General features: G+C 34.6%; 1 protein-coding gene and 1 non-coding gene across 2 annotated transcripts in view; both read left to right on the top strand.

Annotated features, from left to right (window-relative positions):
- LOC149773057 (T-complex protein 1 subunit beta-like) overlaps nt 1–13,641 on the top strand; it is a 64,327-nt gene that overhangs the window by 25,281 nt on the left and 25,405 nt on the right. Inside the window, exons 8-11 of the mRNA XM_089946926.1 lie at nt 1,883–1,958; nt 4,687–4,787; nt 6,153–6,280; nt 7,043–7,146. Of these exons, the coding sequence (XP_089803052.1) occupies nt 1,883–1,958; nt 4,687–4,787; nt 6,153–6,280; nt 7,043–7,146 (409 nt within the window). The remainder of the gene's footprint in view (nt 1–1,882; nt 1,959–4,686; nt 4,788–6,152; nt 6,281–7,042; nt 7,147–13,641) is intronic.
- On the top strand, nt 7,579–7,652 carry LOC149773060 (small nucleolar RNA SNORD82). The gene has a single exon (XR_016417505.1). It is a non-coding gene; the product is annotated as a small nucleolar RNA SNORD82 (small nucleolar RNA).

Raw genomic sequence — 13,641 nt, 5'->3', positions numbered from 1 at the left:
TAGGCATGTACGAAGTTTTTGCAGTCGAGTAATGAGACGCTTTCATTGATTATCTAGTTATCAAAAGCATTTTGCTAATTGAACTTGGCATTATTGTACAATGGTGGGAATGCAGTTTTCAGTGTTCAGTGGTAATGTCTCTGCTATTAAATGCATACAACATAGTGCCATTTGACTACACATGGTCACTGCCATTTACTGATAATAAAGACGAACAACTATGTTTAATATTGATTCATTAAAAATTAATTTATATTGAAACTGACTGTAAATGGACTGTTATAGATAACTATTGTTCTCTTGTAAAAACCATTCCTCATAAGATTAAAATCCTCCGTTATGAAATGCCAGAGGGGGGAGATTCCTCGATTTGTAAATCTTGGTGAAATCACATGACTTCAACAAAAAGAAACAATTCTTAGAAAAAAGCTGGACAGAACTGTTTAAGCAAGGAGGCCCATGCTTTGAAAACATATTATGGGAAATGGTGAGTTTTGTTTCGGTGGTGTGATCAGAAATGTCTCTTTTAAAAAAAATAAAAGCCAGAGTACCACAGATAGCTAATTACTTTTAATGGCTCTTTGATAAGTTAACTCCTGTTGCAATCAAGGGCTGTTGCTCCATGAATTCAGATATGTTTTGACATATTGAAATGAAGGAGACAGACCAGAATAAAAACCTTTGATTGCCTTGAAAACTTCTGGACACCTTTACTCAGGTCAGCTGAAACTGTCTGATTTTGTATGTGGATGGATTGCTTTCGCGACAGGTAGCACTTGTTTTTATTGCCAAAACCAGACTCCAGCTCATGGGAATGCACTTGTGAGGTTACGGAGATCACCAATTAGCACAGCATTTGATTGCAACTGCTCCATAACTGACATCATCCAAGCTGTGTAATGGAGGTCATAGATGATAATCATTAAGTTTTACCTTTTAGGCCTTTGATCCCAGAGGACTTGTTTTGACCCAATCTTATGTCAGCAGGGCAAAAGTTTTACTTTCCAGGTCATTCAACAGCTTCATATTGACCTCGGTCACTCTATTTCCAATGTATTTGTGGGATTGAAAGACATGTTCTCTGGACTGCGTTCATATGCATAAACCATGTTCTCACCCTAGATTATATCTCGCACAATTCCAAGCTGCTTCATGTATGTTGGAAGTCTGCAGACAGGGCCAACTCCAGGTTTTGGGGATGCAGCTCCCTCTTCCTTTTACCTATTCTTGTGACATGTTATCCTGTAATTGCATAACATGCTTGAAGAAGAAAACAATTTTTGGAGTAACGCATCTCTTTCATAAAGGTTACTTGATTATTCATAATCCTTCCAAGCCCTTCTGGCAGTTACAGTGTTGGTATGCAGATTTGCATCTGCTCTAGCAGTATCTGGTGATTGCTGGGATTTGGCCCCAATTAAGACCTTTATTCAAGGGGAGAGTACTCTATTTGACTTCGCCCTTGGCAAGCAGATCACTTTATAGCACTTATGATAATATAAGTCAAAAGACTAGCAAGCACCTGATTAAGCTTAAGAGGGCTGTATTTATGAGGTAGTGGATGTGCTCATTATGTATGATGATCAGGCATGGATTATCGAAGATTTTTTAAAATACTAAGTTAAAGTTAAATTGATATTAATGTTGATATATTTATATGCAAAATATCCATGTATCCCACTGACTCATATTTTAATATGACAGTATCATTGGAACAATGTTAAATGTAATTCAGAATGAACTGTTTCTGTCATTTTTTTGTTCATAACGGCAGCACTGTGTGCTGGATTATTGAGACTAAATGTTGGTGTTATCTGAATCACAGTACAATTATTCAAGATTGCACTCCGTAGATTCTGAAATTGGAATTTTGATTTTTAAGGGCAGTGGAAACTTAGATGCTATTCAGGTCATCAAGATATTAGGTGGTGGTCTCCGAGATTCTTATCTAGATGAGGGTAAGTCATTTCTACATGTAATTTTTAGCTGTTGATCAGTTCAAGATATTATTTGGAGCCTCTTTAAATGGACAGTACATAAACATGAATGGTTAAATGTGAAAAAAATCCTTGTTATTTTTCTTTCATTTTGCTTTATGCTGCCAGAGATAGCAACAAATTGAGGTTTTATGAAATTGAAACTAGTGGTAATTCGTGATATGAATTATATTGACAACATTTTGGGATATCAGAATTTTATTGCACAAAGTCTTGAACAAGAGTTTTCTATGTGGTCACAGGTATGGGGAAAGATACTTTGGCACTCTTATGTTACGTGTTTAGGCTCAAATAAACAGTAACAAAAGAAAGAGTGAAAACAACAACAAGCTTTGAAAAATTTTACAAAAAATTTATTTCCCTGGAAAAACTATGTTAAAATGAAAAAATAAGAACTTACGGCCTTAAGAATCAAATACAAAAATTATCCATGAATTAAATTTTAGAAGTCCTAATAATGAAATGTTCTAATGAATTCAAGTTCTAGTCCTGATGAAGAATCCAAAATGGAAGGCGATACATATACTGTAGTCAGTATGGTATTGCATCATCTACAGTTCTTGTTTATTCCACAGTCAATAATATTCTGGTGTTTGAATTTCAGAATAAAATTTAAACAAAATGTCTTTGTCCAATAATTCTGTATGAGCACTCAAATATTTCCAGAAAAAAGAATGTTTTAGAATCCAAATAATTCGCATACAAAATTAAAATGTAATTCCCAAACTGGTCACAAACACACTTTCTAGTGTAAAGAAAAAGCCCCGACTGGGGAATATCTCTATAAACAAAGATTATACAGTAACTTGAAATGCAAAAGAGATTCCTGAATGAGGGTCACCTCTCCGGAATTTTCGAGAAGTATTTATGTCTAAAAGCATATAATTACAAAAATCAACCGTTTTACTCTTAAGAATAAAGTAAAAATTAAAAGTCGTTTACTTGTCTCAGTGATTTCTGAATTAAAGTCAGGAACTAGGTCAGCATAAGATACAAAGTTCGATGTTTACGTTTAACTTTAAGGTCAGTCTAATTTCTGGAAAATGTCAGATTTCTAGTAAACAAAATGACATCGTGACATATAATGAAATTAAAAAATAAAATGATATTAAAACTAACAGCCAATTAAATTAAATCAAATATACATAACATCACCATTTGCATAGACTAATCTGTAGAAAATATTTTTTAGTGTAAAATACAATATTCTCATTTATAAGAAGAGTCCAATTGCAAACTGCACAGACGCAGATGTGCCATTGCACATTATGCCAGCAGATCTGGGTTTATGCAGTTTGTTAGGAATAATCAGTAGAACAAACAACATACACCTTGATATGCAGGCGCATTATGCTACGGCAGATCAGGACCTTTGTGGCTTGCAGTTTGACTCGACTTACAAACGAGTACATATGGTGGCAAGAATCAAGTTGATTAAGCTATCAGTAGGTGAAAAATTTTGGAAAGATAAAATGAAAGAAAGTGGTCATTAATTCATGAGAGTTAATCTTTATTGTTATAGTTTGGTCAGAATGTCTAAGATATTTTGAATGTTTGAAATTTAGGAATGGATGCACCATTTATCATCTTACACTTTTTCCATTTTTGGGAAAGGTTTGGGTCATGGTATCCCTGTTTCTGTCTCCATCACATCTTTGTTTCTGTTTTCTTACTTTAAAGCAATTAGAGATTAAGAAATAAAATGTTGTTCCCTACATTGGAGATCCTGTATTCAGGGTCAGTATTTCTCCATCATACCTTCCATCCTGCTCTGCAACTTTCATATTATTTTAAATAAAGGGATACAACTGGTTATACTTGTATATCATCATTAGGTACATTTGCAGGTCATGATCATAGCTCAGTATTTTAAATTTTCCATTACACTTTTAATTCCACACTACAACTTTAATTAAAACTGTTTCTGCTCTGCAACTTCAGAGTTGTGGAAGAAGAATGAAATTTGGTGTACATGCATATTGTTTGGAAGAAAAATGTTGCATTCCCACATTTGGTCCTATTTGCAAGGTCATGGTCACAGGTATATGTTTCATAGTTGCTTTTGCATTTGTTTTTTATCTTAAAGTTGTTTGAGGCTTTGGACTAAACCGTTACACGTTTAGATGGCATGACATATGTCACAATGTTTTATCTTGAAGATAAGGTCACAGATCAGTTTCTTCCCATTTTCTGCACTTTAGCTTTAATGCCTTCTGAGATATGACCTGAAACATGGTTACTTTCCATGCCTTGAAAGCTCTTTCAGAAGTTTCACAGTCCAGTTTTGTTGTTGCATAGTCTTGCTGACACACACTTCATTCGATGGAAGGGAAAAAATTCTTGGAATTTGATTTTTATCATGAGATCATAATTGTTAATTGCTATGTGCAGGTATGTACACTGATAGACTCCTGGAAGATGCAATATCAGTATGTTACTGATGACTTAGACTAAAACTTGGATGCTGGGGTATGTGTGAGCATTCATGTATGTTGGCATCTCTCTGCTGCATTGATTGGTTATGAAAGGTTAAAATTTATTTCATTTTGTGCTTAATAAATTCAGATTTAGTTATTGGGACATTACATTTGTCAGATACTGTTATTTTGTATTTGCCAGGATTTTAGATGTCGTTGAGAATAAAATAAACATGTCTTGATCTCATTTTACTGTCCTGTTTTTTCCTCAGGGTTTTTGCTGAGTAAGAAGATTGGTGTAAATCAGCCTAAAAGGATAGAAAATGCAAAGATATTAATTGCTAATACACCTATGGATACTGATAAAATTAAGGTGAGTGTCTTGTGATTTTTTGCCTTCTCAACGCTGTTTTGTACAAATGATTTGCAGCCAAGTCAGATGGTTAAGATCAGTAATTATATTAAATATAGCATGCATGTTAGCATTAAATTTCATATTTTACTGTTGTTATAATTACACCAGCCAAGTCTTATAAAAATGGTACTAGCATCTGCCTCGATGGCATTCAGTATTAAGAGGTAAGTGTTAGGATTGGTGTCAGGATAATGTGACTGGGTGGAACATGATGCTACATTTCTGTGGCATGATGCTCCAGTGCAGAACATCACTATAATCTGCCACACTGCAGACATAGTAGTGATATGATTAAAATTGTTAAAGCTACATTAAAATTCGAAACAAACAGAAATGTTATAATTATTTTTTTTAAATTCATCAAAATTTTCATCAGCCTATGCACACTTGTATTTTATCCCAAGATGTTACAGTTTAATGTATTCATGAATCAGTTTTAAAATCTTGGATGAAATTATCCTTTTAAAATATTAAATCATGTTTGTTGATATCAGTTTCTATCTGATTTTTGTATTACACTGTATTTACTGTTTAGATTTTTGAAAAAGTTTTTCGATATATAAAAGTGTTTGCACATCAAAACTTCATGAAAATTTATGTTGGTCTGTGCTTCCTGAATACTAAAGGCAGATACTGTGTATTCATTCTTATCAGCATAAGCACAACATAACTATAACTTTGGTATCTGTTGGCATATATACATGTCTGTTTACAGCATGGATTATGTTCATTGTACTTACTTTGTTGTGGGGTTTAACGCCATTCTTTAGCACACGATATGCTATGCATGGCAGCCAGTATTAATGGTGGAGGAAGAACCCGGGAAGAACCACCGACACATGAGAAGCTACTGGCAAGCTTTCTTACATACCCACATTGGCCGAAACCTAGACTTGCACCCATGCAGACAGGTGAGATGGCAGTGATCCTTAATGGAGAGCACTTTAGACCACTCGGCCACTCTGGGCCCATACTTCATTTAATAGTTACATAGTTAGGCTTGATAGATAAGGGATCTCATGGGGAGGCAGGAGGTGGTAACATTTTAAGTTCTGCCGAAGATAATTAAATTCTTCGAAGAGTTTCTGAAGGGGGGTGAGCTATTCATATTCTTTTCTCCACAGAGAAGACTTGTTCAGTATACCTTTAAATTTTTGTTTTGTGGTGACCACAAAATCCACAAAAATGTGCACCATGAACATATGTGAATTTTACATTTTTACAACTGACAAACAATATAGTTGATTGCAAATATTTTTAGGCTATCCTATTCAATTGAAAAATGAGAACTTTTCAGCCTCCTTTCTGATGTTTGTCTTGCAGGTTTTTGGGTCCAAAGTTAGGGTTGATGCAGTCTCAAAAATAGCAGAATTAGAGTTGGCTGAGAAAGAAAAAATGAAAGACAAAGTTAACAGGATCCTTTCTCATGGATGTAATGTGTTCATTAACAGGTGAGTTTTATTTTAAAATTACTTGGATTCAGGAATTGGTATTGGTACATGACAGCTAAACTTTTCCTGCCAAAGAAGTTAAAAATATTAATACAAGCTGAACTGAAGGCAGACTAAACCAGTCCTTGAGTATTCAGTATTAATGCTGGAACTGCTGTCAGTTAGTGGCTGTCATTCCCAACTTTTGACGTGAGGGATGTAGATTAAAGCCTGCCTGTACCGGTTTTTCTGAATGTCTGGGCAGGGTTCTTAACAAACTTTGCCTTGGCATGATGTAACTTTTAACATCTGGATGTACCACTGACTATGAAATCATTAGTCAGAGATGCTGCTTCTCGTCACAAAAAATGTAACCTTTACTAGACTGCTAATGATGAATTGGGTGCAGAATATTATAGCTCCCTGCCCAGTTTAATTTGATTTTTCTGCCAGATGGCTGTATTAAGCATGACCCGCTACATTGGTTTGAGTCAAAATAGTCAAAAGTTTATGATGAGAACTTGAGTAACATAATGCCATGCAGAAAAACAATTCCTTTGAGTAATTAAGTTAGTTCATAATATAGTAAATTGATAATACCTGAATGTAGATTTTGCACTCTTTAGTAAAATGATCAGCCTTTACTCAGATCTCTGTTAGACACGGCAGATTCTGCTGTGATAAACACTTGTGATGGCACCTTAACTTGCATATATTTTAAAATGTCATTCACCCAAGCTGGATTTGAGACATTTCATACATTTTGTTTTAAAACTATTCCAGACAACTTATTTACAACTATCCAGAACAGTTGTTTGCTGATGCAGGTGTGATGGCTATTGAACATGCAGATTTTGAAGGTGTTGAAAGATTAGCTCTGGTAACAGGTAAGCATTAATCCATTGTTTCTTCACTGATTGGTTAACTTTGTTTTTATTTCTTTGTTGCATGATATAGCAGCTGTATTGCCATTTTCATAAAACCTCATGAAACATTGAAGATGTATAACGATGAAAGAAAAATGGAAAAGAAGTCATTGTACTTAATAATGTCTGGTCAACATTTTAAATAGACAAGTTTGATGTGCATGAAATGAAAATGTTGGCCCAAAACCTCTAGTCATTTATGGCTCCAGCACTTATTGTCCCGAGTCACAAAGAACGTTAAGTGGTATGTAGGAGAAAAAAAATCCTCAGATGTTTAAGTTAACTGATTTATAGCTACTTGATTTCTTAAATTTCAGTAGATCTAGTGTTGACTGTTGAATAGATTGAACAGGAAACTGTGTACATTTATTGATAACTTGTACTCTTTGTGCATGTACAAATGATGACCATTGTGGGACGTAATACTGACATCTTTGATGTTAACAGAAATATCTAATCTGATGTACATGTGGTGTTAATTTTTTTTTCTTTTCTGTTTTTAAATTATATTGTGAAAGACTATTTTGGATAATTAATACTTGATCCAACCAAACATATTATGAAAGTTTCTTATTATATATCTGAAATTAAGATGTTTGGTGAAATTAATGTGATCTGTTAGATTGACTCAGAACATATTATAATGAGAAGCAAAGATTACATTTTCTGAATACTTTGTTAAAATTCAATAAGTTTCATTTGTTTGCATTAAATTCAGTCATTCAAAATCCCTGCTTGTTATGGTGACATAATTTAATCTTTACTAGACTATTAATGATGAATCTGACAGCATTATAGCTAACTGTCCAATCTGACTTCATTTTTTTTTATTAGTCCTAGCCAGAAACTCTGGTACCTCTGTTTGTAGAATGTTTGACCTGTAATCCTGGGGTCATGGGTTGGATGACTGCCCAGCAAATCCTTGGTTGGCTGCCTTTGTGCATTCTTGGGGAAAAGCACTTTGCTACCATTTTATCAGCATGATATAGCCAGTAATGTATGAAAAGTGATGGGGTGTGTAAGGGAGGGTTAGTGGGAATCTCCCTCAGATGTTAGAAGTTAAGTTCACAACAGTCATTTATCTTATTAGAGATACTAGGTTTCTATATTACAGCAAGATCTGAATTGATGTACATGATGACCAATTTGGGACGTAATACTGACATCTTTGATGTTAACAGAAATATCTGATCTGATGTACATGTATTCTTCATTGTCTCCTTTTTCAAAGTATTTTAATTGTAAACAGATACTTTGGGTGATTAATCAAACTAAAATCTGTAATAAAGTTTCTGATTACTTATCCAAGATTAAGATAATTGTGAAAATGATGTTATCTGTTTTGTGTCGTAAAGTTGGCTTAGCACCGATTATAATTGAAAGTAAAGGTTAAATTGTCAGAATACTTTGGCTATATATTAACCAATTTTCAGGTGTGTTAAAATCAGTGAAAATCACTCCCAATTATGGTCACAGAATTTAATCTTTAATTGACTACTAAAGAATCCTACAGAGCATTATAGTTCACTGTCCAATCTGTCTTATTATTTGTTATTCCTTTCATGGCCAAGAGTCCCAGTAGCTCATTTGGTTGAGCGTTGGACTCATATTGCATGAGCTTTTGTTAGGATATCCCTCCTAACCAGCCAATATTGGTTACCTTCATGTGTCCTTGTGAAAGGCCATCTTCGTGTGCTAAGGTTCTGATTTGTTAACCCTATCCACACCTAGGTAGATTGAACAGATATTTCAGTGTTTTGTGCTACTGACATCTATTGTAGATCATGAGTTGTCTCCCTTAGTTTGTAATACCTGCGAACCAATAGTGTGTTACAGCGGTTTATTGTATGTTGGCCAAAACTGTTGGAGGCAATTGACTCAAAAGGATATTTTGGTACTTTAACATCAAAATTGTGACACATTATCAGAGAGAAGCAATTACAGGATTTATTTGAAAGGATGTATTTGTCCAAACATGGACAGACAGTATAAAATTGCTTATTTATGAGTCCATTCCAGCTGTGTGCTTGCCTTGTCTTGGTCACATAGGAACAGTGTTCAAATTTGAACAATTTGATTTTGATCGGATGTGGTGGGTTGCTGCCGCATCCAATGAAATGCACAGGCCTGAACCTTTGAAATATCTGTTTTCTCTGCCAAGGTATAGATTCGGTTAACACATATCAGAACCATGGCTAGCGAAGATGGGGAAAGGCACATAGCTTCCATTTCCTCTTGATGTAGTCAATAAACATGTTAAAAGTGCTGTCAACCCAACAAAACCTTTCATAGCCAGATTGTGCATTTCCCATAGGTACTTACATAAACAAACTAAATCAGGGGTGGGCAAACTACGGCCCGCCATGGGCTTTTGTGCGGCCCGCCAAGGGTTTTAATGCGGCCTCGGAACAAGTCATCATTCACACTGACTCTGTTTATCAAATAAATGTGCTTCTTTTGAAGTTTAAGTTTTCAAATATTAGCAACATATTAACAACTGAAAATTAATTATGATGTTATTTAGAAAAACCTTTTGTTTTTGCTATTTCAGATATTAATTATTTTACTTAATGAACTATGTGGCTCATGACAAGGTGTAAATTTCTGTATGTGGCACTTACACTGGAAAGTTTGCCCACCTCTGAACTAAATTGTGTAAAACTTCAAAATGAGAGCATTCACTTGTAAAATGCCAAGCAGTAAAAAAATTTTTGGTCATTGATTTATTTCAGTATATAGTAAATTAATTCAAGAATCTAGATGTGTACATGTTTTGCATACTTTAGTAGAAACGATTGATCTTTACCTGGCCTATGTCAGACTACTTATTTGGCTGTGAATGACACTTGTGATGGTACTATTTAAGTCACAGAACAAAGAAGGATGACATGAAAGTGTGGTGTAGATGTGTATATGAGTGATGTTAATTGGGTCATTTGTTCATCATTCTCTGTCGAGTGTATTTTTTCTAAAATCTGATTTAAAACTTGAGACTCTTACATGAAAGAAAAAAATATTTGCTATCAAACAAGACAGGGTGTATTTTTCTTGTTAGAGCACTTGAAGTTGTCTAATATTACAGCCAGATTCAAAACTGGTCAGTGATTGGACAGTAATTTTGACATGGCTGTTAACTTTTTGTGGTTTTCATGATTACTGCAAATCCCAAATTCAGAATCCCAAGAAACCAAGATCATTTTGTGGAAACAGTGACTTTTTATTTAGTCAGTCAATTAAGGTACAGACAATAATGTCATTTGTCTCAAAACCATGTAAAGCATTCTTAGTAAAAAAGATGAAATCAGAGTCAAAGGTTTAGTAGTTTTGCATATGTACAGTGAAAATGTTGGCCTAAAAACAACCAGTCATGTTGAGCTTTCATAACCCTCAGTCCTTGTAGACCCACAGAAGATCAAGTGTCATGCAGAGATAAAAATCAGGTGCTATAAGTACTCAGTTGTCAAGAGTGTTATATCTTGTAATGTTGGAGCTCTACACAACCACTTGATTTCATTCATGACAGCAAGATCTGCAATGATGATTGATGGTTAGATTGTGCAATAAAGAATGCAGATTTGTATTCATAGCTTGTACTCCATTGTGTGTGTGCAAATGATGACCAGTGTAATTCTGACATCATTGATGTATAATAAAAATGTCTGATCTGATGTACATGCACCTCTAATTGCCCCAAGCCTTTTCAAAGAAAAAGTATGGGACATAGTATCCAGTTTTATTCATCCATCCATCTGTGAGACTTTCCATTCTGCTTTGTAGCTTTAAAGACATTTAAGATTATTGGGTGGGGTGAGAGTTATTTGCTATTTTGTACATGATCCTTGAAAGGCGTGTCACATACAACATGAGAAGTACTATCTTCATTGCTTAAGTTAAGGCTTTCCATTGCTTGCCATCACCCTTGCCATTTTGCTCTATAACTTTAAGGCCAATTGAACTGAAAGGATGAAACATGGTATTGTAAATAGTCACCTGAAGGTGTGTCACATACCACATTGAGGGTCAAGGCCATTCTTAAATATTTTAAGTGTAGGAGAAGAAAAAAAATCCTTTTGATGTTCAGAGTTAAGTTACAAGAGTGATTTATTTTATTAGAGCTACTTGATTTCTGTTATTACACCAAGATCTGACATGGTGACTGAAGACATGATGATTGATGGTTAAATCATGCAGGAGTCAATGTACACATCATAACCTGTACCAATATTTGTATATATACAAATGATGACCATTGTGGGACGTAATACTGACATCTTTGATGTTAACAGAAATATCTAATCTGATGTACATGTGTTGTTAAAAAAAAATTCTCCCGTTTTTAAATTATATTGTGAAAACTACTTTGGATAATTAATACTTGATCCAACCAAAAATATAAAAGTTTCTTATTATATATCTGAAATTAAGATGTTTGGTGAAATTAATGTGATCTGTTAGATTGACTCAGAACATATTATAATGAGAAGTAAAGATTACATTTTCTGAATACTTTGTTAAAATTCAGTAAGTTTCATTTGTTTGCATTAAATTCAGTCATTCAAAATCCCTGCTTGTTATGGTGACATAATTTAATCTTTACTAGACTATTAATGATGAATCTGACAGCATTATAGCTAACTGTCCAATCTGACTTCATTTTTTTTATTAGTCCTAGCCAGAAACTCTGGTACCTCTGTTTGTAGAATGTTTGACCTGTAATCCTGGGGTCATGGGTTGGATGACTGCCCAGCCCAGCCTTGCTTGGCTGCCTTTGTGCGTTCTTGGGGAAAAGCACTTTGATGCTGATATAGCCAGTAATGTATTAAAAGTACTGTAAACTCCATAAAAGAAATGCAAAAACCCTTCATGGTCACATTAAGCATTGTCCACTGTACTATTAATATCCAAGTAAATTGTTTAAACTTTTAGGACGTTTACTTAAGCTTGTTTAATGCTTTGCAGAAAAATTTTTTTTAAAGTCATTCAGTAAGTTTAGAATATTGTAAATTCATTCCCAAATAGATCAGAGTGAATGCAATGAAATTGTTGGCTGAAAATCACAGGTCTTATGGGGCTCCAGTATTTACCCATAGTTCTATTGCCTCATAGAAGATTAAGTGGTGTGTAAGGGTGGGTGGGGGAATCTCCCTCAAAAGTTAAAAGTTAAGTTGACAGCAGTGATTTACCTTATTAGAGATACTAGGTTTCTATATTACAGCAAGATCTGAAATGATGTACAAATGATGACCAATTTGGAACGTAATACTGACATCTTTGATGTTAACAGAAATATCTATCTGATGTACATGTGTTTTTCATTGTCTCCTTTTTCAAAGTATTTTAATTGTAAACAGATACTTCGGGTGATTAATCAAACTGGAATCTATAATAAAGTTACTTATCCAAGATTAAGATAATTGTGAAAATGATGTTATCTGTTTTATGTCGTAAAGTTGGCTTAGCACCGATTATAATTGAAAGTAAAGGTTAAATTGTCAGAATACTTTGGCTATATATTAACCAGTTTTCAGGTGTGTTAAAATCAGTGAATATTACTCCTAATTATGGTCACAATTTAATCTTTAATTGATTAGAAAAAGAATCCTACCGAATATTATAGTTCACTGTCCAATCTGTCTTAATTTGCTTTATTCCTTTCATGGCCAAGAGTCCCAGTAGCTCATTTGGTAGAGCATTGGACTCGTAATGCATGGGCTTTTGTTTAGATATCCCTCCTAACCAGCCAGTATTGGTTGCCTTCATGTGTCCTTGTTAAAGGTCATCTTTGTGTGCTAAGGTTCTGATTTGTTAACCCTATCCACACCTAGGTAGATTGAAAAGATATTTCAGTATTTTGTGCTAGTGACATCTATTGGAGTTCATGAATTGTAACTCGGCCAAAAATGTTGGAGGCAATTGACTCAGAAGGATATTTTGTATGTTTAACATCAAAATTGTGACATATTACCAGAGAGAAGCCATTACAGGTGTATGTGAAAGGATGTATGTGTCCGATCATGGACAGACAGTGGAAAATTGCTTATTTATGAGTCCATTCCAGATGTGTGCTTGCCTCGTCTTGGTCACATAGGAACAGTGTTCAAATTTGAACAACTTGATTTTGATTGGATGTGGTGGGTTGCTGCTTCATCCAATGAAATTCACAGGCCTGAACCACTTAAATATCTGTTCTCTCTGCCAATGTGTAGATAGGGATAACATATATCAGAACCATGGCTAGCAAAGATGGGGAAAGGTACATATCTTCCATTTCCTCATGATGTAGCCAGTAACATGTTAACAGTGCTGTCAACCCAACAAAACCTTTCTTAGCCAGATTGATCTTTACCTGAGCCTTGTCAGACTACTTATATGGCTGGGAATGACACTTGTGATGGTACTTTTCAAGTCACAGAACAAAGAAAGATGACATGAAAGCGTGGTGTAGAGATGTATATG

Source organism: Sinohyriopsis cumingii, unplaced genomic scaffold, assembly GCF_028554795.1.
Source record: "Sinohyriopsis cumingii isolate HCF-2022 unplaced genomic scaffold, ASM2855479v2 utg000913l, whole genome shotgun sequence".
In the NCBI taxonomy this organism is placed as follows: Eukaryota; Metazoa; Mollusca; class Bivalvia; order Unionida; family Unionidae; genus Sinohyriopsis; species Sinohyriopsis cumingii.
Note: the sequence above shows the minus strand (reverse complement) of the source record. Positions and strands in the feature narration are given on the sequence as shown.